Source organism: Balaenoptera ricei, chromosome 11, assembly GCF_028023285.1.
Source record: "Balaenoptera ricei isolate mBalRic1 chromosome 11, mBalRic1.hap2, whole genome shotgun sequence".
In the NCBI taxonomy this organism is placed as follows: domain Eukaryota; kingdom Metazoa; phylum Chordata; class Mammalia; order Artiodactyla; family Balaenopteridae; genus Balaenoptera; species Balaenoptera ricei.
This window is the reverse complement of record NC_082649.1, coordinates 52283423-52307407: the sequence shown is the minus strand read 5'-3', so window position 1 is coordinate 52307407 and position 23985 is coordinate 52283423. Positions and strand designations below refer to the sequence as shown.

Genomic DNA, 23985 nt, shown 5'->3' with positions numbered 1-23985 from the left:
GCACCAATTTACATTCCCACCAGCAGTGCAAGAGGGTTCCCTTTCCTCCACACCCTCTCCAACATTTATCGTTTGTAGACTTTTTGGTGATGGCCATTCTGACTGGTGTGAAGTTATATCTCATTGTAGTTTTGATGTGCACTTCTCTAATAATTAGTAATGCTGAATATCTTTTCATGTGCCTCTTCACCACCTGTATGCCTTCTTTGGAGAAATGTCTATTTAGGATCTTTTGCCCATTTTTTGATTGGGTTTTTTTTTTTTTTTGATATTGAGCTGCATGAGCTGCTTGTATATTTTGGAGATTAATCCCTTGTCGGTCGCATCATTTGCAAATAATATTTTCTCCCATTCTGTGGGTTGTCTTCATTTTGTTTATGTTTTCCTCTGCTGTGCAAAAGCTTTTGAGTTTAATTAGGTCCCATTTGTTTATTTTTGTTTTTATTTCCATTACTCTAGGAGACGGATCAAAAAGATATTGCTGCAATTTATGTCAGAGACTGTTCTTCCTATGTTTTCCTCTAAGAGTTTTATAGTGTACAGTCTTACATTTAGGTTTTTAATCCATTTTGAGTTTATTTTTGGTGTTAAAGAATGTTCTAATTTCATTCTTTTACATGTAGCGTTCCAGTTTACCCAGCACCACTTATTGAAGAGACTGTCTTTTCTCCACTGTATAGTCTTGCCTCCTTTGTTGTATATTAATTGACCACAGGTGCGTGGTTTCAGTTCTGGGCTTTCTATCCTGTTCCATTGACCTATATTTCTGGTTTTTTGCTAGTACCATACTGTTTTGATGACTGTAGCTTTATAGTATAGTCTGAAGTCAGGGAGCCTGATTCCTCTGGCTCTGTTTTTCTTTTTCAAGATTGCTTTGGCTATTCAGGGCCTTTTGTGTCTCCATACAAATTTTAAGATTTTTTGTTCCAGTTCTGTGAAAAATGCCATTGGTAATTTGATAGGGACTGCATTGAATCTGTAGATTGCCTTGGGTAGTACAGTCATTTTGACAATATTGATTCTTCCAGTCCAAGAACATGGTATATCTTTCCATCTGTATGTATCATCTTTGATTTATTTCATCACCATCTTATAGTTTCTTGAGTACAGGTCTTTTGCCTCCTTAGGTAAGTTTATTCCTAGGTATTTTATTATTTTTGATGCGATGGTAAATGGGATTGTTTCCTTAATTTCTCTTTCTGACCTTTTGTTGTTAGTGTATAGGAATGCAACAGATTTCTGTGTATTAATTTTGTATCCTGCAACTTTACCAAATACATTGATGAGCTCTAGTAGTCTTCTGGTAACATCTTTAGGATTTTCTATGTATAGTATCATGTTATTTGCAAACAGTGATAGTTTTCCTTCTTTTCTAATGTGGATTCTTTTTATTTCTTTTTCAGCTCTGATTGCCATGGCTAGAACTTCCAAAACTATGGTGAATAAAAGTGGTGAGTGGACATCCTTGTCTTGTTCCTGATCTTAACAGTGAAAAGCTGAAAGCATTTCCTCAGAGCATGATATTAGCTGTAGGTTTGTCATATACGGCCTTAATTATGTTGACGTATGTTTCCTCTATGCCCACCTTCTGGAGAGTTTTCATCATAAATTGGTGTTGAATTTTGTCAAAAGCTTTTCTACATCTATCGAGATGATCATATGGTTTTTATTCTTTAAATTATTATTGTGGTGTACCATACTGATTGATTTGCAGATACTGAAAAATCCTTGCATCCCTGAGATAAATCCCACTTGATTGTGGTGTATGAAAATTCTTTTTCAGGTAGATTGCCTATCTTCACTTCACTTAGTTGTTCTCCTGGGGTATCTTGTTCCTTCATCTGGGACATATTCATCTGCTATCTCTTTGTGTAACTTTCTGTGATTGCGGTTTCTGTTCCACAGGCTGCAGGGTTTTATTTCTTCTTGCTTCTGCTGTCTGCCCCCTGGTGGATAAGGCTGGTTCAATGGGCTTGTGCCAGCTTCCTGGTGGGAGGGACTGGTACCTGCCCACTGGTGGCTGGAGCTGGGTCTTGTCCCGCTGGTGGGCAGGGCTGTGTCTAGGGGTGTGTTTAGCAGGAAGCCATGGGCTCAGGAAGATTTTAGACAGCTTTTCTGCTGATGGGTGGGGCTGTGTCCCCACCCTGTTGTTTGTTTGACCTGAGGTGGATGCCCAGGTCCCAGCATTGGAGCCTACAAGCTGTTGGGTGGGGCCAGGTCTTGGTGAGAAAATGGCGGCCTCCAGGAGGGCTCACGCCAATGAGTACTCACCAGAACTACCGCCACCAGTGTCTTTGTCCCTGCAGTGAGCTGGAGCCACACCCTACCTCCACAGAAGACCCTCTAATAACAGCAGGTAGGTCTGGCCCAGGCTCTTATGAGGTCACTGCTTTTTCCCCTGGGTCCTGGTGTGCACGAAACCTTGTGTGCACCCTCCAAGAGTGGAGTTTCTGTTTTCCCCAGTCCTGTGAAATTCCTGCAATCAAACCCCACTGGCCTTCAGAGCCAGATGCTTTGGGGGCTCCTGATGCCAGACCCCCAGGCTGGGGAGCCTGATGTGGTGCTCAGAACTTTCACTCGTGTGGGAGAACTTCTGCCATATAATTATTTTCTAGTTTGTGTGTTGCCCACCCGATGGGTATGGGATTTGATTTTATCACGATTGCATCCCTCCTACCGTCTTGTTGTGGCTTCTTCTTTGTCTTTGGGTGTAGTATATCTTTTTTGGTAGCTTCCAGCATTTTTTTATCGATGGTTGTTCAGCAGTTAGTTGTGATTTTGGTGTTATTGTGAGGGGGGTGAGCTCACATCCTTCTACTCTGCCATCTCCTGAGAGTCTCTGTACCCTCAGCACTTTGAGTAATGCCTTCCATGCAGTAGGTACTCAATAAATATTGGTTTAGTGAATGAAAGAATGAATAGATATATCTTCAGAGAAATAAGGATAAGGAAGTTATCTCAGACTTTAAGGCACTGAGGCTGTAACACACTACAGCATTTAATAGCCTTGGGATTCTTTTAACAGAGACTCACCCAGAGGTGAGAGGAAAGTCAACCACTGGAAATGTTCAGAAGTGAGGCCATCACTGAATGTTCCCCAAGTGTGTGACTGTCTTGCCAGATGCTTCCAGAAAGGCTTCGAGTCAAAGGCCACAATACACAGAGTAGCACTGACTACCCCCTTCTGTAAAATTAATAATGGTAGTCCTAGCTGCCACGGGCTACACATGCTCTCCATTGGTCAGGCCAACACTGTACTAGGAAGGTTAGGGCCTGTGGGCCAGAGCCAGACAACAGGGCTCTGATGCCTGTCTCCACAACTTTCCCACCTCCTAAAACCTCAGTTTTCCCATCTGTAAAATGGGGCTAGTAACAGCACACCCTTCAAAGAGTCCTTGGTAGATGGAATGAGTTGTTCCATGAAGCAATTGCTTATGTAACGGTAGTTGTCGTTTCTCGGTGGCCTTCTTCATCTGGACCAAACCTACTTCTACCAGAAAGTCTTTCCCTTTTGACGACTCTCTTCAATTATGACAACCCATCTCTTGAGCTCCTAGGTGGAATCTTGTGGTAAGGGAGCTGGACCAGCTGGCTTCCAAAGGGTGCTATTAATTACCACCTCTGCATTTTCTCACCTGAGAAGAGTGCGGCTTCTCCAGTGTTGTGTTGTCTCTTGTTTGTGTTTCCTCTGTCCTTCTTGCACAGAGAGGACACTTCTTAGGCTCATTGTTCCTTTGGAAAGCTGACCTAACCCTCCTTGCCTGACCCTACTGTTGAACTCCCTTTAGCCAATCTGGGCCCTCAGTCCCTTGTCCCCTGCCTCGCCTGTAAAAAAGTCTCCTTCAGTGTTCCAGGCCCAGTAAACAGTCCGAGACAACGCCCAGCACTAAGGCCTGTGATAAAGGCAGCGAGAAGCAGGCGAGGCCTGCTGGGCCTCCACGCCAAGAGTTGGGGCTCAGCCCTGAGAGCAGAACAGGGTCACTCGAGTCAGGAAAGCTGGGATTTCACCTTCTCCTCCTGCAAGACCGTCCTTTGATGCCTAGTCTCCTGCTTCATTCAGTTAGATGTCCTGCTACTCAGAATAAATGGGAGAGAATATCAGTGGATCTATACTGTGAAATAAAATATCAATCTATAACTCATCACACTGAGGTAAGCATTTTCCACATTTCCTTTTCTGAAATGAGACTGTCCACGAAAAATAGTAATTACATACGCTGTATTTCAAGTCACAGAAAGAAGTTTAAGCCTCAGGAAAGCCCTTTTATATCCTGCCCTCTCTCTGTATAAATTAAAGTGTAATATCAACTAGAGGGATATTGTCTATTTTATGTGTAAGGTAAGAAATGTGTCTGAATGTGCAAAGTTTTTAAAAGTAAAGGAGGAAAAAAAAAGTCTGTTTCATCAGTAGACAGCAAGCTTCTTCATGGAAATACTTGTCCTTCCATCTGTGTTTGTACAGCAGGTTAGAGGGAACACCCCTAACTTCCCTTAGAAGGTACTAACTTTAATGTACCCTCTAAGGGGCTCTTTAAATATAAAAGAAAAGTCTCTGTAATTAAGACTAGGCTGAAAATCTGCCTTCACGGTTTTTGAAGCACAGACACAAAAAAAACAGAAAACAAAACAAAACAGAAAAAAACAGTACTTTTAAAAGAAGGCAAAAGAAAGGGTTTAATACATGAGTTCACGCACTTAATCAAGTGAAGGGCTGTCTGCTGGACGAAAGTGAGGATAGACAAAGAACTTTGACTTTTGCGGCCTGAGCGGAGATGGGAGGAACAGTACTGTGGGCTTAAGATCAAACAAAATGAAAACCGGGATGGCCTCTTTCCGGTTCCCTAAAGCTGTCTGTTCTTATCCTAAAGGTTATGAAAGGTTTTTTGAGGCTTGCTGAACAAATGGGACCCTGTTCCTTCCTTGGGAAAACTTATTTATACTGTATCCGTTTTTAGACCTTGTAAAAGCTGGTGAACTCGGTTCTTCCCCATTAGCCTGAATTCTTCCACACTCAGCAAATATCAACAGGAAAGGGCGTCAGTCATTGATAACCGTGGAAGCAGGGAGCTCACATCAGGCCTTAAGAAGCTGGCGGCACTGCCAGAGGGGAAGACACAGTCTTCCAGCTCACGTTTATAGAATGACGGGCTTGAAAGGATAAGAGAGATACCGAAGACGAGGTAAATTTATTGAGACGATGACAACAGCATCATTGTCTCTTCTGACACAACTCACACTGGTCTGGTCTGAGGATTCATTTTCGAGCTGTCAAAGCTTTCAAGCAGAAAATGATTCTCAGTGGCTGAAACTTGATTAAACAAATTTCACTGTGCAAGAAAAAACTGTTACTTTTGGAAGTGCTACGGGGGAAGATATCTCAGCCAGGAAACCAGAAAATAACAGGGTCAGCCAGACAGGAAGTGCCATCTCCATGCAGGGACCCAGGGAAACAGGTGATGGGACAGCAAGGCTCCCAGCAGGACCCATCCTAGAGAGTCAGCTAAGAAAGTTCTCAAAAGGAGGAATTATCAGAGCAGGAAATGGTGCCAACCAGATCCACCTGGAGCAAAATGCTAGGTAGTTTAGCCCAGTGACCAAAGCTGTTATAATCTAAGCAACAAAATAAATATTGATAATATTAAATACCCATAGAATACGATAAATATCCACAACTTCATACTCATATAAATACATAGTAAAATGAACAAATAAAAGGGGTTGGTGAGAGAAAGGACAGATATCTCATAAGCAGAATATCTATGAATAAATGTAGAAGGGATAAGAAAAACAGAAAATCACCATTAGGCAAACATTACAGTAATAATTGTAGCTTGCAAGAGCTACTGATGGACCCTAGAATTAGCAAGTAAAATTATGGTAAAAAACAGGTTAGTCTCTGTACTAAACAGGTGTTTAGTAGAAACAGGTCAAAGTGCCTTCCCACAAGATTTGTATTAATTACAAATGGAAAAGGTAGTATCTTTACAGGGAGAAATGTGGAGACACCTTCACCACGTGATGAGATTGGACAGCACACTGGCATCTCCACCCGCATGTGACACCCTGAGTAGGGCTCAACATCATTTCTGTGGTATTCTTGCCTAAAAATGCACATTCTCAATCTAATCATGAGAAAACATCAGAGAAACCCAAAGTGAGAGACAGTCTATAAAATACCTGGTCTGAATTCTTCCCAAGTGTCAAGGTCACGAAAGAAACACAGACTGAGCAACCACCACACATCAAAGGAGACTGAGGTGGCCTGGTGGCTAAGGTAACGTGGAATCCTGGAGTGGATCCTGTTCCCCATTACTAGGGGCTTGGAAATACAAGTTAGTCCTATAGATTAATTAAAGACATGGTACCAATGTCAATGTCCAATCTTCCACAGCTGTGCTTGGTTTAGGTAAGGTGTTAGCACAAGGGGAAGCTGGGTGAAGAGCATATGGGAACTCCCTGTGCTACTCACGCAGTGATTCTGTGTGTCTAACATTATTACAAAACAAAGGGTTAAAATTGGAGTTAGCTTGGCTTGACTTAGCATCTAGCCAGGACCAGGTTGGGATATATCAATTTTCTAAGGTGAGACCTAAGACCCTGACAGAAACCACTGAGAGCAGGGTCAGAAAAGGATAAAGTGATGTAGACATCAGCCAATCCCATCTCCAAGAAGATCAGGGGACAATGCTCTCTAAAACGATGACAGCCCCCTGTACCCCTGAAGAATACTGCATTCATCAATAACCTCTCTTCACTAGATTTTTCAAAACCTAAACAAATATGTCAAACCATTTTGCTTGTTTTGTTCAACAAAGGAAAGTTATGTCCATAAAAGTAAATTTTGAGTCAAATCCAGTTCCTGGACCATATAATTCTGAAAAACCTTAAAATACAAAATGAAACAAAAGTCAGATACTTTTCTGAATCATGGTACCCATTTGATAGGCAGAAATAATTCTTATGAATATTACTAGTGTTCATCTCTTGCCAGATATGTAAATATCTGTGGCGTGATGGGTCAAGAGAAAAGTAATTATAAACTTCAGGAAAGGAGATAAAATGCTTTATGCTCCAAACCTGGCTTTCAGCTATAAAACCTAGGCTTTTTAGCACCATTCCAGATCGTTCTGGAATAGCTGTGTCCTACCAGATCTCAATGAGTGCTCTGTATCCCTGGAACCGTGTTGAAGCAAAGAGCGCGACATCACGCTCTAAGGCGCGTGAGGCACCACTGCACCGCGACGGTGTCCATGCCTACCTCCCACTGCGCTGCAGCGAGATGTCATTTCCCAGAGCACCAGGGCCATGGAGTAGACATCCGTCTGCTTGAAGGACTCGACATTCTCCAGATTCATCCTGGACTCTAGGACCTCTGGAGCCATGTATCTCGCCGTTCCCACCTAAAGCAAAAACAGACATTGAGGCCCATCACTGAATTCCAGCTGCATACCTATTTTCAAAATATAGCTGACGTTTGTCCCCTACACGGGTAGTTGACCTTTAAAAAGCACAATGCTTTTAAAAGTAACGAGACCTGCACAGAAAGGTACAGCTTATGTAATTATTCTTTAAAAAATAGGTGTTCTCTCCCTGAAAACCCTTTAATGAATATAAAGAAAAAAATGCCACAATAAGGAAATGCCAAACCCCAGAGCTGCTTTGTTTAGCCCCGTGACATATGTCATCGTATCACGTATACAGTAACATCCTTGCAGAGAACCTGAGTGACCACATCAGTGATATTTTTGATGCTGATTTTTGTTTTTGCAAATTAAATATTTTTTCACCCTTGTAACTCCAAGATTTGTGGTGAAATAATAATTACCATTAATTTTTTGTCACTTGAGAATTGTCTTAATCTTCTTTGTTTACCCCATTACACATTCTAGTGTGCCGAGCATGTCGTATAATTACATAAAATCTCTGCTAAATTGAATTGTATGAAAGTATTTCCATTAAGAGCCCAAACCTGGTCATTTTATAATTTTGATGGGCATGCTATGTAGTTTTATTTGAACGATGACTGGTAGTATGAAAACACTGCAATACATAGGAACATAGAAGAAATGCTTCTGGGGAAGAAAAATCACTTGAATGTTTGATAATGTAGCTTGTATAGATTGACTAAATAACAGTGAAGTCCTATCTTCCCAAGGATCCAGGGAACGTCAAGTGAGTTGATAATATCACCCCAAATAACGCTTCTTATTGGCATAAATTAGAAGAAATTTTTCTTTTTAATAGGTCATTGCATGACTTGTTACCCTGGCACAGTAATCTGTCCGTGTTTCAACATGTTTATCTCTACACTTGGATGTGTGGCCATGGACCCGGAAAGCTGCCTGAGCAGTGACTAGATGCTTCAAAAGCACTCCCCTCAGCCTGGTTAGAGGAAACAACGGCACTCTCAACACTTCACTCTAATCCACAGCCAAGCTTCTGGCGTGTAAAACATAAAGAATGACGGTAATGTTAGTATCTGATAGCTCCTTAACCAAAAAGGTTTCAATTTTAATCTGTGAGATGCTTCAAAAGAGGAACTTTTCCTTCACCCAGTCTGTCACTCACTCTACAAATACTTATTGGTCACTTTCCCTGTTCAAGGCCTTGTGATGGATGTGACCAAATAGATGTGGATTTGGACTTCAAGGAGACTGCCTTCTAAAATGGTAAAAAAAAAAAAAAAACAAACCAAAAAAACCAATATAAGGACCAAGATTACAGAGTAGCAAGGGCTGAGTACAACCCTAAGACAGGAAAAAGATAGAGATACAGTACTAGCAGTGTTTGAAGCAAAGGAAAATAATGTCCAAATGGAAGAGAAATGAGGACTGACTCAAGGAGAAATGCCTGTCCTAAGCTGGTAAGGATCTGGAGAACCAGGGAGAGAAATGAGGACTGACTCAAGGAGAAATGCCTGTCCTAAGCTGGTAAGGATCTGGAGAACCAGGGAGAGAAATGCTGCTTGTTGGCAGAGGTACCCTGGCACGAGAGCGGGGTGCAGTCAGGATTAACTGGATTCCCTGGACCAGTGTCAGAGTGCAGGGCTGATGGAGATGAGAGGGAGGGGTGCCAGTAGCAAGGGGAGGGGCCCAAGGGGGCCGGGGCTGCCCTACCTGCCCACTGTTGGCCAGGTCATCCACAGACAGAGTGGGGTCCAGCCGCAGGGAGAGGCCGAAGTCACAGAGGCAGCAGGTGAGGTCTCCCTTGACCAGGATGTTGGAGCTCTTGAGGTCCCTGTGCACGATGGGCATCTTGGGTCGGCCGCACAGCGTGTGGTCGCTGTGCAGGTGCGCGATGCCACGGGCCAGCGAGCTGCCCAGCCTGCGCAGGTCCTCCCAGCTGATGACGTGGCGCGTCAGGTACTCCTGCAGGTTGCCCTTGGCGTGGAAGGCAGTGATCAGCCAGTACTGCTTGCCCAGCTCCGTCTTGCGCTCCTCAGCTGTCAGGAATTGCAGGATGTTCTCGTGCTTGAGGTTGATGTCCGAGAAGATGTCCTTCTCCGTCTTCCAGGAGGCATATTCTTCATAGGGGAAGATCTTGACGGCCACGGTCTCAAACTGCTCAGACGTGTTCTGCCTCAGCTTGGCCTTGTAGACCTCAGCGAAGCGCCCTTTGCCCACCAGGGTGTCCAGCTCAATGGGCAGCAACTCTGTGTTGTGATTGATGTTGTTGGCGCAGGTGGAGCTGATGTCGGAGCGGTCATCCTCCAGGATGATGGCCAGGTGCTCACTGAACTCCATCAGCTTGCGCGGCTTGCCCGAGTCCCAGGCCGGGCTCAGCTTCTGCTGCCGGTGGACGCGGTAGCAGTAGAAGGTGACGATGACAGCAATGGCGATGCCCAGCGGCGGCAGGAGGCTGACACCTGTCACTTGGAAGATGACCAACAGCAAGTCGGGGTTGTTGGTGGCGTATTCTGAGGTGGAAACAAAGGAGAGAAGGAGCTGGGTCAGCAGGTGTGCACTGGAAGGAAGTGGTCCACACCCCAAGCATCGTAGGTTTTACCTTCAGCATAGTTTTTGTGGACAACATATGGTGAGTTTTTATTACAGGCATGGATGCTATTGTGCACTTGTCCAGCCTTGCCTGCCTCTGGCCATCTAGTCAATATCTCCTACTCTTCCCTCAAAACTCATCTTAGAAATCAAAACTCAACATCAACCAATCAGAGAATTGTGCACGAGCTAATCACATACCCTGGGATGCCCCTCCCACGCCCTGGTCTTTAAAAATGGTTTGCTGGCACTATGCACAATAGCCAGGACATAAAAACAACCTAAATGTCCATCGACAGAGGAATGGATAAAGAAGATGCGGTACATATATACAATGGACTATTACTCAGCCATAAAAAAGAATGAAATAATGCCATTTGCAGCAACATGGATGGCCCTAGAGATGATCATACTAAGTGAAGTAAATCAGAAAGATAAAGACAAAAACCATATGATATCATTTATATGTGGAATCTAAAATATGGCACAAATGAACCTATCGATAAAACAGAAACAGACTCACAGACACAGAGAACAGGCTTGTGGTTGCCAAGGGGTAGGGAAGGTGGGAGAGGGATGGATTGGGAGTTTGGGGTTGGCAGATGCAAACCATTACCTATAAAATAGATAAACAACAAGTTCCTACTGTATAGCACAGGGAACTACATTCAATCTCCTGGGATAAACCATAATGGAAAAGAATATTAAAAAAAAAGGATGTACCAATATGTATAACTGAATCACTTTGCTGGACAGCAGAAATTAGCACAACATTGTAAATCAACTATACTTCAATTTAAAAAATGCTTTGCTGAAACCCTTCGGGAGATTCGGGGTTTTTGGGGGGGGCGGTGGTGGGCATGAGCTACCTGTTCTCCTTGCTTGGCCCTGCAATAAATCTTTCTCTGCTAAAAACAAACAAACAAACAAACAAAAAAAACAACAACCCACAAAAAAACCCCACAAAACTCAGCTTAAACGTCACTCCCTAAAGGAAATTTAGGAAAACATTCTATTTTATATATTCCCATAGCATGCCACATTTTTCCTGTGCAACAAGTGAGCACAATTTGAGTTAAATAACTATGACTCCATTTATTGGTTTCATATCTGCCTTTCCCTACTTTCCCCACCCCAGCAGACTGAGCGCTCCATGCTGCCAGGGACCATGCCTTTCTTCTCCATGACTGCAACCAGCACTTAGCACACATGAGGGCCTTATTAAGTGTTGAATAAATGGATGAAGCATTTACTGAGCGTTCACTAAGCTCCAAGCACTGCAGGAGGTTTTGGGAATATAGAAAATGACAACTCCTGCCTCCAAAGTGCTCATGTATATGGTATCTGGTGAAAACAAAGAGACAGCCACAGTCCTGCCGCAGTCTGTGCTCTTTTGTAAACTCTAACTTGTCCTGTTCTGCTCAACACCCAGGCTACCACGAAACATCAGCTCTGGGCCTACTGGTCTCTTTGGAAGTCAGTTACCTTATATCCCCCTAATGTTTCTCTTTTCAGTGTCATGTGATTTATAGCTTCATAGAACAGGGATATTTAGTAGCAATAATGGAAACATTAGTGAGAGAAGTTATAGCAGGAAGTGCAGGCCAGTTTCCTGACTGGGACCACTGAGGCAGGCTCTGTGGGGGATGGAGAAGAGCCCTTATCACCAGCTAAGTAACTACAATGTCTTGTTCCTCAAACTTTGATTCATGAGCTGGCCTTGGTTGGCTCTGGTTAAATAGTTTTCTTCTTGGGAAGAAGAACGTGGATGGAGATGCTCAGTGGGCAAGAGTCAGGAAAACATAGTTATAGTTCAGGGAGAGCTTTGTGCTAGCCTGTCTCCACTGGGAACGGATGCCAGAATTCTATTACTTTATCAGCCATTCATTTTCTCTCAAAGGTGCCCACTAAGGAGCAGTCCTCATGCTCAGAAGCTAGATTCATTCATTAAACACAGCACTACTGAGGTCCTACTAGGGGATGGGACAGCCCTCAAAGCGGGGATGACCCAGCAGAGAAGTTAGGATGTGTCTACACCTGCCTGGCAACATCCAGCAGTCTGGGATGGAAGCTAATGCGTGCCCCCATCTATGCTGGAGTGTGGGAAAGACAGAGAGACAGGGATGGCACAGTGGTAAGGACTGTGTGCTGGCCAGTGAAGGATGGGAAGCAGTCAGTGATGGCAGAAGGAATGTTATGTGAAGAAGTAAGAATACAGGATCTACCTGAGGAAGAGCAGGAGTCCCAAACTGACAACTGTGCACAAAGGAAGAGAGAGGAAAGTTTGGGTAGGTGGTTTGGGACCAGACATCACGTCCAAGGATGGATTCATAATTATATAATTGGCAGTATTCACCCACTGGCGGTGTATTTTAAAAAGTGATGAGAATACAGTCCAGGTGGAACAGAGATAATCTCTCAAAGGGAATCCATTACCTAAATGGTATTTGATGCCTTCACTTAATGAAGCACAGAGAGAAATGAAACTAAGACGATGTCAAGTGGCCCTATGATTAACTACCTATTCTTAAGGGAAGTTCTAAGTGGAAATGCCAACTTCCACTGACTATTCTAGATGAAAGCCTTAGGTCTTACATCTATGTGATGCCACTAAAAACATGAAAAGTACCCCCAAACATCAGAATTCCAGCAACCAAAAGAAAAAAAAAAAATCACTATTTTGGAGGAAGATACATGAATGTATTAAAACGAATAGGCAAATTCAACAAGGTAGCAGGATACAAGATTAACATACAGAAACTGTTTGCATTTCTTTACACTAACAATGAAATATCAGAAGGTGAATGTAAATAAACTATCCCTTTTAAAAGCACATCAAAAAAAAAAAAAAAAAATAACAACTTAGCGATAAACTTCACCAAGGAGGTGAAAGACTTAATATGCTGAGAACTACAAAACATTAATAAAAGAAATTAAAGATGATTCAAAGAAATGGAAGATATCCCATGCTCTTGGATTGGAAGAATTAATACTATTAAAATGGCAATACTACCCAAAGCAATCTACAGATTTAATGTGATCCCCATCAAATTACCCCTGACATTTTCACAGAACTAGAACAAAAAATCCTAAAATTTATATGGAACCATAAAAGACCCTGCCAAAGCAAACCTGAGGAAAACAAAGCAGGAGGCATAACCTTCCCAGACTTCAGGCAATACTACAAAGCTACAGTAATCAAAACAGCATGGTATTGGCACAAAAAGAGACATACAGATTAATGGAACAGAATAGAGTGCCCAGAAAAAAACTCACACACTTACAGTCAATTAATCTTCAACAAAGGAGGCAAGAATATAAAATGGGAAAAAGATAGTCTCTTCAGCAAGTGGTGCTGAGAATGTTAGGCAGCTGCAAGTAAATCAATGAAGTTAGAACACACCCTCACACCATACACAAAAATAAACTCAAAATGGCTTAAAGACTGAAATATAAGACATGACACCATAAACTCCTAGAAGAGATCATAGGCAAAAAATTCTTTGACATAAATTGTACCAATGTTTTCTTAGGTCAGTCTCCCAAGGCAATAGAAATAAAAACAAAAGTAAACAAATGGGACCTAATCAAACTTACAAGCTTTTGCACAGCAAAGGAAACCATAAACAAAACAAAAAGAAAACCTACAGAATGGGAGAAAATATCTGCAAAGATGTGACTGACAAGGGCTTAATTTCCAAAATATACAAACAGCTCATACAACTCAACAACAACAAAAACAACCCAATCAAAAAATGGGCACAAGACCTAAATAGACATTTCTCCAAAGAAGACATACAGATGGCCAAGTGGCACATGAAAAGATGCTCAACACTGCTAATTTTTAGAGAAATGCAAATTAAAACTACAGTGAGGTACCACCTCGTAGCAGTCAGAAGGCCCATCATTAAAAAGTCTACAATTAACAAATGCTGGAGAGGGTGCAGAAAAAAGGGAACCCTGTTACACTGTTGGTGGGAATGTAAATTGGTGCAGCCACTATGGAAAACAGTATGGAGATTCCTCAAAAAACTGAAACTAGAGTCACCGTATGATGCAGCAATCCCACTCCTGGGCATATACTCTAACAAAACTATAATTCAAAAAGATACATGCACCCCTATGTACATAGCAGCACTATTTACAACAGCCAAGACATGGAAACAACCTAAATGTCCATCAACAGATGAATGGATAAAGAAGATGTGGTGTGTGTGTGTGTGTGTGTATACACACACACACACACAATGGAATATTAGCCATCAAAAAGAATAATGCCATTTTTCAGCAACATGGATGGACCTAGCGATTATCACACTAAATGAAGTAAGTCAAACAGAGAAAGACAAATACCATATGATATCACTTATATGTGGAATCTAAAATACGATACAAATCAACATATCTACGAAACAAAAACAGACTCACAGATATAGACAACAGACTTGCCAAGGGGGAGCGGGGTAGGGGCAGGAAGGAATGGGAGTTTGGGATTAGCAGAGGCAAACTATTATATATGGATGGATAAACAACAAGGTCCTACTATATAGCACAAGGAACTATATTCAGTAACCTGTGTCAAACCATAATGGAAAAGAATATGAAAAAAGAATATATATGTATGTGTAACTGAGTCACTTTGCTGTACAGAAGAAATTAGCACAACATTGTAAATCGACTATACTTCAATAAAATTTTAAAGAATAGGAAGAAGGAAACAATTTGGTGATTGAATCTTGAAAACCTAAGTTCTTACACTGTCAGGCTTGAGTGGGACCCAGGGAAGGTGGGACTAGAGGCTTCAGTGTGGTGGGACAAAACGATTACAAGAAAGATTGGAACTACAAATGAAACAGAAGATCTTGTGCAGAAGTATGGATGGTCTCTCTTGTCCAGCAAAGAATGAACCTGGAGATCAAGACTGGGGGGACAGATGAAATGATACTGAGATGCAGCAGAAAATAAGGTTCCCCTCCTATAACTCCACCTCTACTATCTGAACTATCCAATGGGCGTGTCTTCTCCAGGTGGCCACTTGTCTTTAACAACATAGAATGTCTTATAAATAAATGGGTTTGATTCTCTGATTGCTTGTTCCTCCCATGAAAAAGTAAGCTCTACAAGGGTAAATCCACACATATTGATCACCACTCTCTACCCAGCAGCTGACTCAGGGCGGGGCACTTAGGTACTCAGCAAATGTTTCCCGTAGAAGCTGAATGAATAATTACTTTTGTGGGACAATATCCCTCCCATTCTTGGATAAAGAAGATGTGGTACATATATGCAATGATGGAATACTACTCAGCCATAAAAAGAACAAAATAATGCCATTTGCAGAAACATGGATGGACCTAGAGATTATCATACTAAGTAAGTTAGAAAGAGAAAGACAAATACCATGTGATATCACTTACATGTGGTACCTAAAATATGACACAAATGAACCTATCTATGAAACAGAAACAGAATCACGGACATAGAGAACATTGCCAAGGGGGAGGGGGGTGGAGGAGGGATGGAGTGGGAGGCTGGGGTTAACAGATGTAAGCTTTTATATACAGAATGGATAAACAACAGGGTCTCTATAGCACAGAGAACTATATTCAATATCCTGTGATAAACCATAATGGAAAAGAATATGAAAAAAAAGAATGTATATATATATATGTATAACTGAATCACTTTTCTGTATAGCAGAAATTAACACAACATTGTAAATCAACTATACTTCAATTAAAAAAAAAATCCCTCCCATTCTTTATGCCCTACAGCAGGGGTTGGCAAACTATGGCCCCGGGGCTTACAGGCTGCTCTTGTACAGCCTCAAGAGCTGTGAATTTTTCATTTTTAAAGGGTTGTTTAAATACAAAAAGAAACTAAGTAGTTCATACAACAGAGATCATATCTGGCCCAGAAAGCCTAAAATATTTACTACCTGGCCCTTTACAGAAAAAGTTTACTAGCCCCTCTTCTATTGGTGTTATTTTAACAACCTGCAATGCATTGGCAGAATTTGGAGAGACTTCATTCTGGTCCAATGTGAATATTCTTTTACGTATGAGAAAACAACACAACGAAAAAATTTTAAATATTAACTGCATAATTACTTAGCTATGTCTCCAATTCATTAAAGGGTGTAAAACATCCAAATGAACTGTTCATGTATCACTGATAATTTTATTTTCTAATTCCTGTCCATATATGTAAAAGGGTCTTCCTTGCTGATTTCTAGTCTTCTTCAGGCTAAGGGAAACACAAAAACAGAAATCTCCTTTAATTTATTAATTGAAGAAGACTCTAGAAATCCCCCTTTCAATGTCAGAAACCAAAGTGTTACTTTCCCCTCAAATTTCCTTTGATTTCTTTTTGAAAACCTACAGGTAAAAATGTGGTGGGGAAGGAATTATCTATTAACAACTGTCAAACTTGAAACTTCAAAGAGGTGGTGAAAAACCCGAACAATAGCAAATCAGGCTGAAAGGAAGCTTTGGGATGTGGCTTTATCTAAACAGAAGCCACCCACACCCTCTCAGAGTTAACCCTTGAGCTGCTCCTAGAAAAACCAACAGCTATAGCTATAGTAGGTACAAGCTAGCTTCTCCTTTACTCAGAGACCAGCAGGAAATATTTCTTTTTGCCAGCCCCCAGTTACACAGAAACTCGTAATTATCGAATACAAATTATGTACTTCTCTGTGTGACAATAGTTTTATATGACATTTATATTTAATTGAAAGAAAAACCCTATGAGGTAGATACTGCTATTATTATAAACCCAATTTTTCAGATAGGGAAGCTAAGGGTCAGACAGTTTAAATAATTTCTCAAGCTCTGTTTGATTAGAGACCCCTGCTCTTAACCCCATGCCATACTGTCTCTAAACTTCACATCAGTGGGAGCTGATTAAGAATGACTTTATACAAGCTCTCAATTTGATAAAGTGGTTTTCTTCACTGGGGGCTGGACTAAGTGATTTCACGGCCGTCCACTAAGGTTTAACTCTGAACTATGGGCAGTTCTCAGACAACGTGTCGGGTGTGCAGACTGTTCCCCTTGGCTCTTAACTAAGAACCAGAGTAGACTAGTGTTCTTGCAAATATGCATCTTTTCCCTGCCTGGGAAGTAAAAGTCTTACACAAGGAAGAACCCTAAAATCTTTCGTAGGACCTAGAATGTAGGGCACTCAAGATATGGAACTCTCCATGAATTGTTTCTTGGGCACACAGGTAACCAGTGCTCAAAAGGTGATGTTCACATGACACTCCCTTGTTATGTAACACTGAGCCACACAGAGTTCTGGGGGGCATTACAAACGAGGAGAACTTTTCCAGAGTTCATACACACGCGGCTCTCCACTGTTAACAGCAGACTTAGCCTGGGCTCCAGAGATAGACTTCTGGGAGTCTGTAAATTTAAACGGGCAAAATGACATCTTTTTATTTTCTCTAACCTTTAACTAAAATTTCACATTTCCCAGCATTAGCCACACCTGTGACTTTGTCACCAAGAGAAACCACAGATATTTTCATGCCACTTTACGTGTGTTGCAGAGGCCTCGGTGAATCCTTTATATTCATCACTTAGCCATTTCAATTTGTTCGATCTGATGCTAGATCTTGTTATTTAAACCATTACTATAGAAGTAAATATTACTACATCACAAATTTATTTTATAAAATATTTGATAATTGTATTACACTATGTTTGATCTTCTTTGAACTCCTGTGTATTCTATTTTATGCATTTGAAGACATCACTGTGAAGAGATCCACAGGCTTCGCCAGACGTCCCAGAAGTCCAGGGCACACACATAAAACCAGAGAGCCCTGGGCAGAGTGAAGGCATCACGCCCTAGCCTCTCTGCCAGGATTTCCTAGAGCAGAGATTTCCAGACTCATCTGTTTCTCTGGGAAGTTAGTAAGGAAGGAAACGGGTGCCAATGACGGACCCTCCTGGGGTGATATGTTGTGTGCCCCACGGACAAGGGCGGATTCTGTCATGTGTGAGGGGAGCTCTGCAGTGGAAAAGGACGGGAAATTCTCTGAACTCTCTTAAGGACAACAGAGATAACTCCCCTATCATGGGCTTTATCGAACTGGGCACAGATCATTCACTTTATCAGCAGCATCTCACTTTATTTCTTCAACAGCCAAGTCAGGTTCTGTTCACTGCCCTGGTTTATAGAGGAAACTACTGATGAAGGGAGGCAGGGAGGGAAGGAGAGGGGTGAGGAGGGAGGGAGAGAGGGAGGGAGGGAGGGAGGAAGGGAAAGGGAGAGAGAGAGAAAGGCAAAGTGGGGGGGGAATGAGAGGCAGAAGGGGGAGTGAGAGAGAGAGAGAGGGAGGGAAGGGAAGGAAAGAAAGAGGGGAAAAAAGAAAGAAAGAAACTGAGAAGAGCCTGTTTCCCGCAGGTCTGAGTGGCTCCAGAGCCCTTGTTCTTTCCACGCCACCAAGATGTCTCCCTAGCAATGAACCAAAGGCCCGTTTAATAATTCCAAAATTTTCCAACCAAATGTGTCCCACATAGAGGAGCCAAACTGACTTGCAAATAAGGAGCCATTTGCAAATGTCAGAATCTTGATAAATAAACAGTTTTTAAGGACAAATGTCAAAGATAAATGTTAGTACGCCATTAAAAAAAAACAAAACACAAACTGGCAGAAAACCTCAAGGGGAAATTCCTTGGTATAGGTTCCTCCAGAGTGACTTAAAAGTAAATAAGTTGCCTAATCACACACACACAGGCGTGCACACACAGGTGCGCACACAACATGCAACACAATGGAAACATGTAGCTCCCAGGCTCTTTCAAGTCCTCTGTGAGGCCCAAATCCAACACTGATTCCTAAAAGGAACTTAAAACTGAATCTCTATAATTCTTTTTCTTTTTTAAAAAATCACATAGTAAAAAGGACATTAAATTAAGGCCAAGAGTAAAAATGCCTATGTGGGTTGGTTAATGCATCTTGATAAAAACCAAATTAACAGAGCTGAATTTCACAGATGGGCTCCTACTTTAATATTTGAATTAGTTCTGCAATTCCTCCACTCAATGAAGAGTTTGGGCAAAAATTTACCAAGATAGTAATTTATCCAAGACACAGAAATGGATACAGATGCTCGTTTTCTGTACACCTCAGTGCGTTAGTGAACACTGCAAGACAACCACAGAGATGCTTGAAGTTGGCAGTGACACACTAACCACAGAGATTTTCACACGCCAACATGTTCATCTAAAGCAACAGGATATATATGCAACCGGCTGAGATCCAAAGAAGGAAACTGTGCTCAAGAGAGATACGCTGGTGGGAAAGGAGAATTTCCTGTCTCAACTCATTAATTAAGTCAAGTTAATTGTAATATTTAAAAGCAGAGCATTCATTTATTGAGAACCTACTAAATGCCAAACACTGGGTTTCACGTGGATTATTCTGAACCCCTGCAGCCACACTGCTAGATCTGAATCAGTTCCCATTTCCTAGACGTGCCGATGGAAGCCTGTGTGTACAGTGAGCTGCGGTCCTTGCAGAGCAGGCTGCTGTGCCAGTTAGTGGCGAGCTGGAGGGGCAGTGTCATTCAAGAGGGATGCTGACAGCCGCTCCCCGGATCTCTGGCCAACAGAGGCTTCAATACGAGCATTTAGAAAAAGGACAAGATTACACAACCAAAGAAAAGAGAAGGAAAGAGAGAGTAAAGATAAAAATTGAAATCAGTGGAATAGAAAACAAAGTTACAAGAGGGAGAATCAACAACACCCTGAATGGGTTGTATCATGATCAACACAACCCGTAAACCTCGGTGAGACTGATAAACATAGCCAAGGGCAAAGGCCCGGAGGAGACAGAATCACGGGCACAGCCAAGACTCAAGGGATCTGAAAAACTTTTCCAGTAAGTTTGAAAACTTAAAACAATATTGGTCAAAGTCCTAAAAGTTTATATGTGTAACTTACTAAAACTGACCCAAGAAAAACCTGAATAATCTTACAAACATTAAAGAAATTGAGTAATTAAAAATCTTCCACAGTATAACCCTAATTTTTTTATCTTTAAGCCTTTTACTGTCAAATTTCTTAGTATCAATGACTGAATACACATCAGAATTTGATTTTTGTGGAATTGCCAACCCCCTAAAAAAACTTCCTACAATAAAAATGCCAGTGGAAATCTTAGAAAAATGTTTAATCGTAGTCTAAACAAGTGGGAACCATCAGATAAATCCAGAATGTGCCTCTATAAAATCAATGGCCCACCTGTTTCCAGTCAGAGTCACAAAGAACAAGAAACACACTGAAGAGGCAAAATAACCAAATGCCACGCGTGGTCCTTGACTGGAAGAGCAGCAACCCCACTGCTTTGGGGAAATTTGAACGTGGACCGTAATACACCCACACACCCACCCCCAGTGCCTCCCCACACACATAGAAATGAGGAGGTGGTAAAATGTTAACAAATGGTAAATAGAGAGAAAGGGAAAGGGTATACAGGGGCTCATTGTTCCATTCTTTCAAGTTTTCAGAAAGTTTAATTTTTTTCCAGTAAAAATTGGGGGAAAAAGTATCCGAAAACATTTGAGCAACAGTGTTCCCCTCGAAGCCCCAGACACACACCTGTCCTAGATGAAGCTGAGAGCCACCGAACTCTCAAGAAGTAGGTTATTTCAGTGTCACACAAACTCAGTGAATAGGAAAAGCGTTCTCTGAAAATAGTACAACCAAAAGCAGACAAAAACAATGTAAGAAAATTACAGAACAATCTCACTCGTGTACCATGATTTAAAAAAACGAATTCTCAATAAAAATGGCAGCAACCCAAATCCAGTTGAGGGTATAAAATAAAAAGTATTATTTTAAATTAAAAACAAATATGCAAAGAAAACAACTCCTATCGCTGACCACATTAATAATTTAAATGAGAAAAAAACTGTATGATCAATTCAGTAGATATAGAGAAAGTATATGACAAAGCTAAAGGCCTCCGTAAGGAATATATATACCAACAATCCTCAGCAAACCTTATTGTAATGGGGACATTTTAAATGCATTCCTTTGAAAAACGGTTCAGGCACTGAGGCCAACTGTAGCTATTTCTAGTCAACATGAATTACAGATCCCAACCAACCAGCACAGTAAGGCAAAAGGGAGGCCGTACCAGGTAAAAAAGGTCTATACATCGACAGCCTCATCTCGCCTGGTCCTTTACACCTGGGCAGTGTTTCTTAGTCTCCAGATGTCACTGTGCTCGCTCATCTACTGTACACACAGATCCACTGACAGGTGGCCGCTTTTCTGATGAGATAATTTATATTTAAAGGATGATTTGATATCGGGAAGACAGGAAGTTCACAATATTAAAAACACTCTTACATTCAGTCCCAAAACCCTATATTTCCAAAGAGACTAACACAAAGTACATTTTTTTAAATAAATAAATTTATTTATTTATTTATTTTTGGCTGCGTTGGGTCTTTGTTGCTGCATGCAGGCTTTCTCTAGTTGCGGCGAGCGGGGGCTACTCTTCACTGTGGTGCATGGGCTTCTCATTGCAGTGGCTTCTCTTGTTGCGGAACACGGGCTCTAGGCATGTGGGCTTCAGTGGCTGAGGCATGTGGGTTTCAGTAGCTGTGGCACGCAGGCTCAGTAGTTGTGTCTCGTGGGCTCTAGAGTGCAGGTTTAGTAGTTATGGCGCACGGGCTTAGTTGCTCCGCACCATGTGGAATCTTCCCAGACCAGAGATCGAACCCGTGTCCCCTGCATTGGCAGGTGGATTCTTAACCACTGTGCCACCAGGGAAGTCCACAGAGTACATTTTGTTAAAAGAGCTTATTTGGGCTTCCCTGGTGGCGCAGTGGTTGAGAATCTGCCTGCTGGTGCAGGGGACACGGGTTCGAGCCCTCGTCTGGGAAGATCCCACATGCCACGGAGCAACTAGGCCCGTGAGCTACAACTACTGCGCCTGCGCGTCTGGAGCCTGTGCTCCGCAACAAGAGAGGCCACGATAGTGAGAGGCCCGCGCACCGCGATGAAGAGTGGCCCCCGCTTGCCGCAACTAGAGGAAGCCCTCTCACACAAACGAAGACCCAACACAGCCAAATAAATAAAGAAATAAAGAAATAAAGAAATAAATAAAGAAAAAAAAGAAAAGCTTCTCAAAAAAAAAAAAAAAAAAAAAGAGCTTATTTGAGGATTTTTATCCCAAGTCTCCTGTATATCCCCAAATCATCTCTCTTTGCCACGCTGTGTTTGCTGCCGGGGGTTTAAGGCCACATTTTGTGCAGGATATTACACAACAGAGACTGCACTTCAAATCCTGAAGTCCCCGCAGCTCTTGGAAGAGGACTTCTCTTGAGTTTTCCAAGTCTACAATCTAAGTGATATACTTTCACATTACTTCTTTGCCTCTAAACCATGATATGTCCAGACACCACACTGAGCTGAGATTCGATTTCATGATTTTCTCAATGCACACAGAGAAGTTGCCTTTTTTGACAATTTGAAGGAAAAAAAATAGTTCTAGGCTCAAACAATTAATATTTTATCAGGCAATGGAAAGCCCTAAGAATAATCAAAGCAGATTCTGCAATTCAAACATTGACTGATACCGGGAATTCCCTGGTGGTCCAATGGTTAGGACTCTGTGCTTTTACTGCCAAGGGCCTGGGTTCCATCCCTGGTTAGGGAACTAAGATCCCACAAGCCATGTGGTGTGGCTGGAAAAAAAAAAAAAAAGAAAACATTTACAGACACTATTCTGTATACTTAGAGGTAGTATAAGTTGGTTTTTAAGAACTTGGGACTCTGAAGCTTTTGCACAGCAAAGGAAACCATAAACAAAACGAAAAGACAACCCACAGAATGGGAGAAAACATCTGCAAACGAAGCGACTGACAAGGGATTAATCACCAAAACATGCAAACAGCTCATGCAGCTCAATATCAAAAAAATAAACAACCCAATTAAAAAAGAGGTGGAAGATCTAAATAGACATTTCTCCAAAGAAGACATACAGATGGCCCAAAAGCACATGAAAAGATGCTCGACATTGCTAATTATTAGAGAAATGCAAATCAAAACTACAATGAGGTATCGCCTCACACTGGTCAGAATGGCCATCATCAAAAAGTCTACAAACAATAAATGCTGGAGAGGGTGTGGAGAAAAGGGAACCCTCCTACACTGTTGGTGGGAATGTAAATTGGTACAACCATTATGGAGAACAGTATGAAGGTTCCTTACAAAACTAAAAATAGAGCTACCGTATGATCCAGCAATCCCACTCCTGGGCATATATCCAGAGAAAACCATACTTTGAAAAGACGTATGCACCCCAATGTTCACTGCAGCAACTATTTCCAATACCTAGGACATGGAAGCAAACTAAATGTCCATTGACAGAAGAATGGGTAAAGAAGATGTGGTACATTTATAACAGAAGATTACTCAGCCATAAAAAAGAATGGAATAATGCCATTTGCAGCAACATGGATGGACCTGGAGATTATCATACTACATGAAGTAAGCCAGGTAGAGAAAGACAAATATCGTATGACATCACTTACATGTTGAATCTAAAAAAATGATACAAATGAACTTATTTACAAAACAGAAACAGACTCGCAGACTTTGAAAATAAACTTATGGTTACCGAAGGGGAAAGTGCGGGAGAGGGGATAAATTAGGAGTATGGGATTAACAGATGCAAACTACTGTATATAACATAGATAAACAACAAGGACCTACTGTAGAGCACAGGGAACTATATTCAATATCTTCTGGTAACCTATAATGGAAAAGAATCTGAAGAAGAATATATATGTATATATGTATAACTGAATCACTTTGCTGTACACCTTAAAGTAAATCAACCATACTTCAATTTTTTTAGAAAAACAGGTAGAAGGCTTTGGAGGGAGTCAGTCTGGCTGCGCTGAGAGAAGGGAAGGCAGATGCTTTTTGGCTGTCTGGTTTGGTTTCTGTTTTCCCAGAGACAA

At 41.7% G+C, this 23985-nt stretch overlaps 1 protein-coding gene and 1 long non-coding RNA gene across 3 annotated transcripts in view; one reads left to right on the top strand and one right to left on the bottom strand.

Moving 5' to 3' along the window:
- TGFBR2 (transforming growth factor beta receptor 2) overlaps positions 1–23985 on the bottom strand; it is a 94348-nt gene that overhangs the window by 14700 nt on the left and 55663 nt on the right. Inside the window, exons 4-5 of the mRNA XM_059939063.1 lie at positions 9117–9916; positions 7259–7400 (exon numbers count right to left, since the gene is read on the bottom strand). Coding sequence (XP_059795046.1) covers positions 7259–7400; positions 9117–9916 — 942 coding nt within the window. The remainder of the gene's footprint in view (positions 1–7258; positions 7401–9116; positions 9917–23985) is intronic.
- LOC132374819 (uncharacterized) overlaps positions 1–23985 on the top strand; it is a 30269-nt gene that overhangs the window by 1750 nt on the left and 4534 nt on the right. The window contains exons 2-3 of one of the 2 annotated variants that reach the window (XR_009505765.1): positions 1404–1451; positions 3847–4155. This is a non-coding gene — a long non-coding RNA (uncharacterized LOC132374819). Of the gene's footprint in view, positions 1–1403; positions 1452–3846; positions 4156–23985 lie in introns of those variants that run through there. The other variant, XR_009505766.1, reaches the window with a different exon arrangement.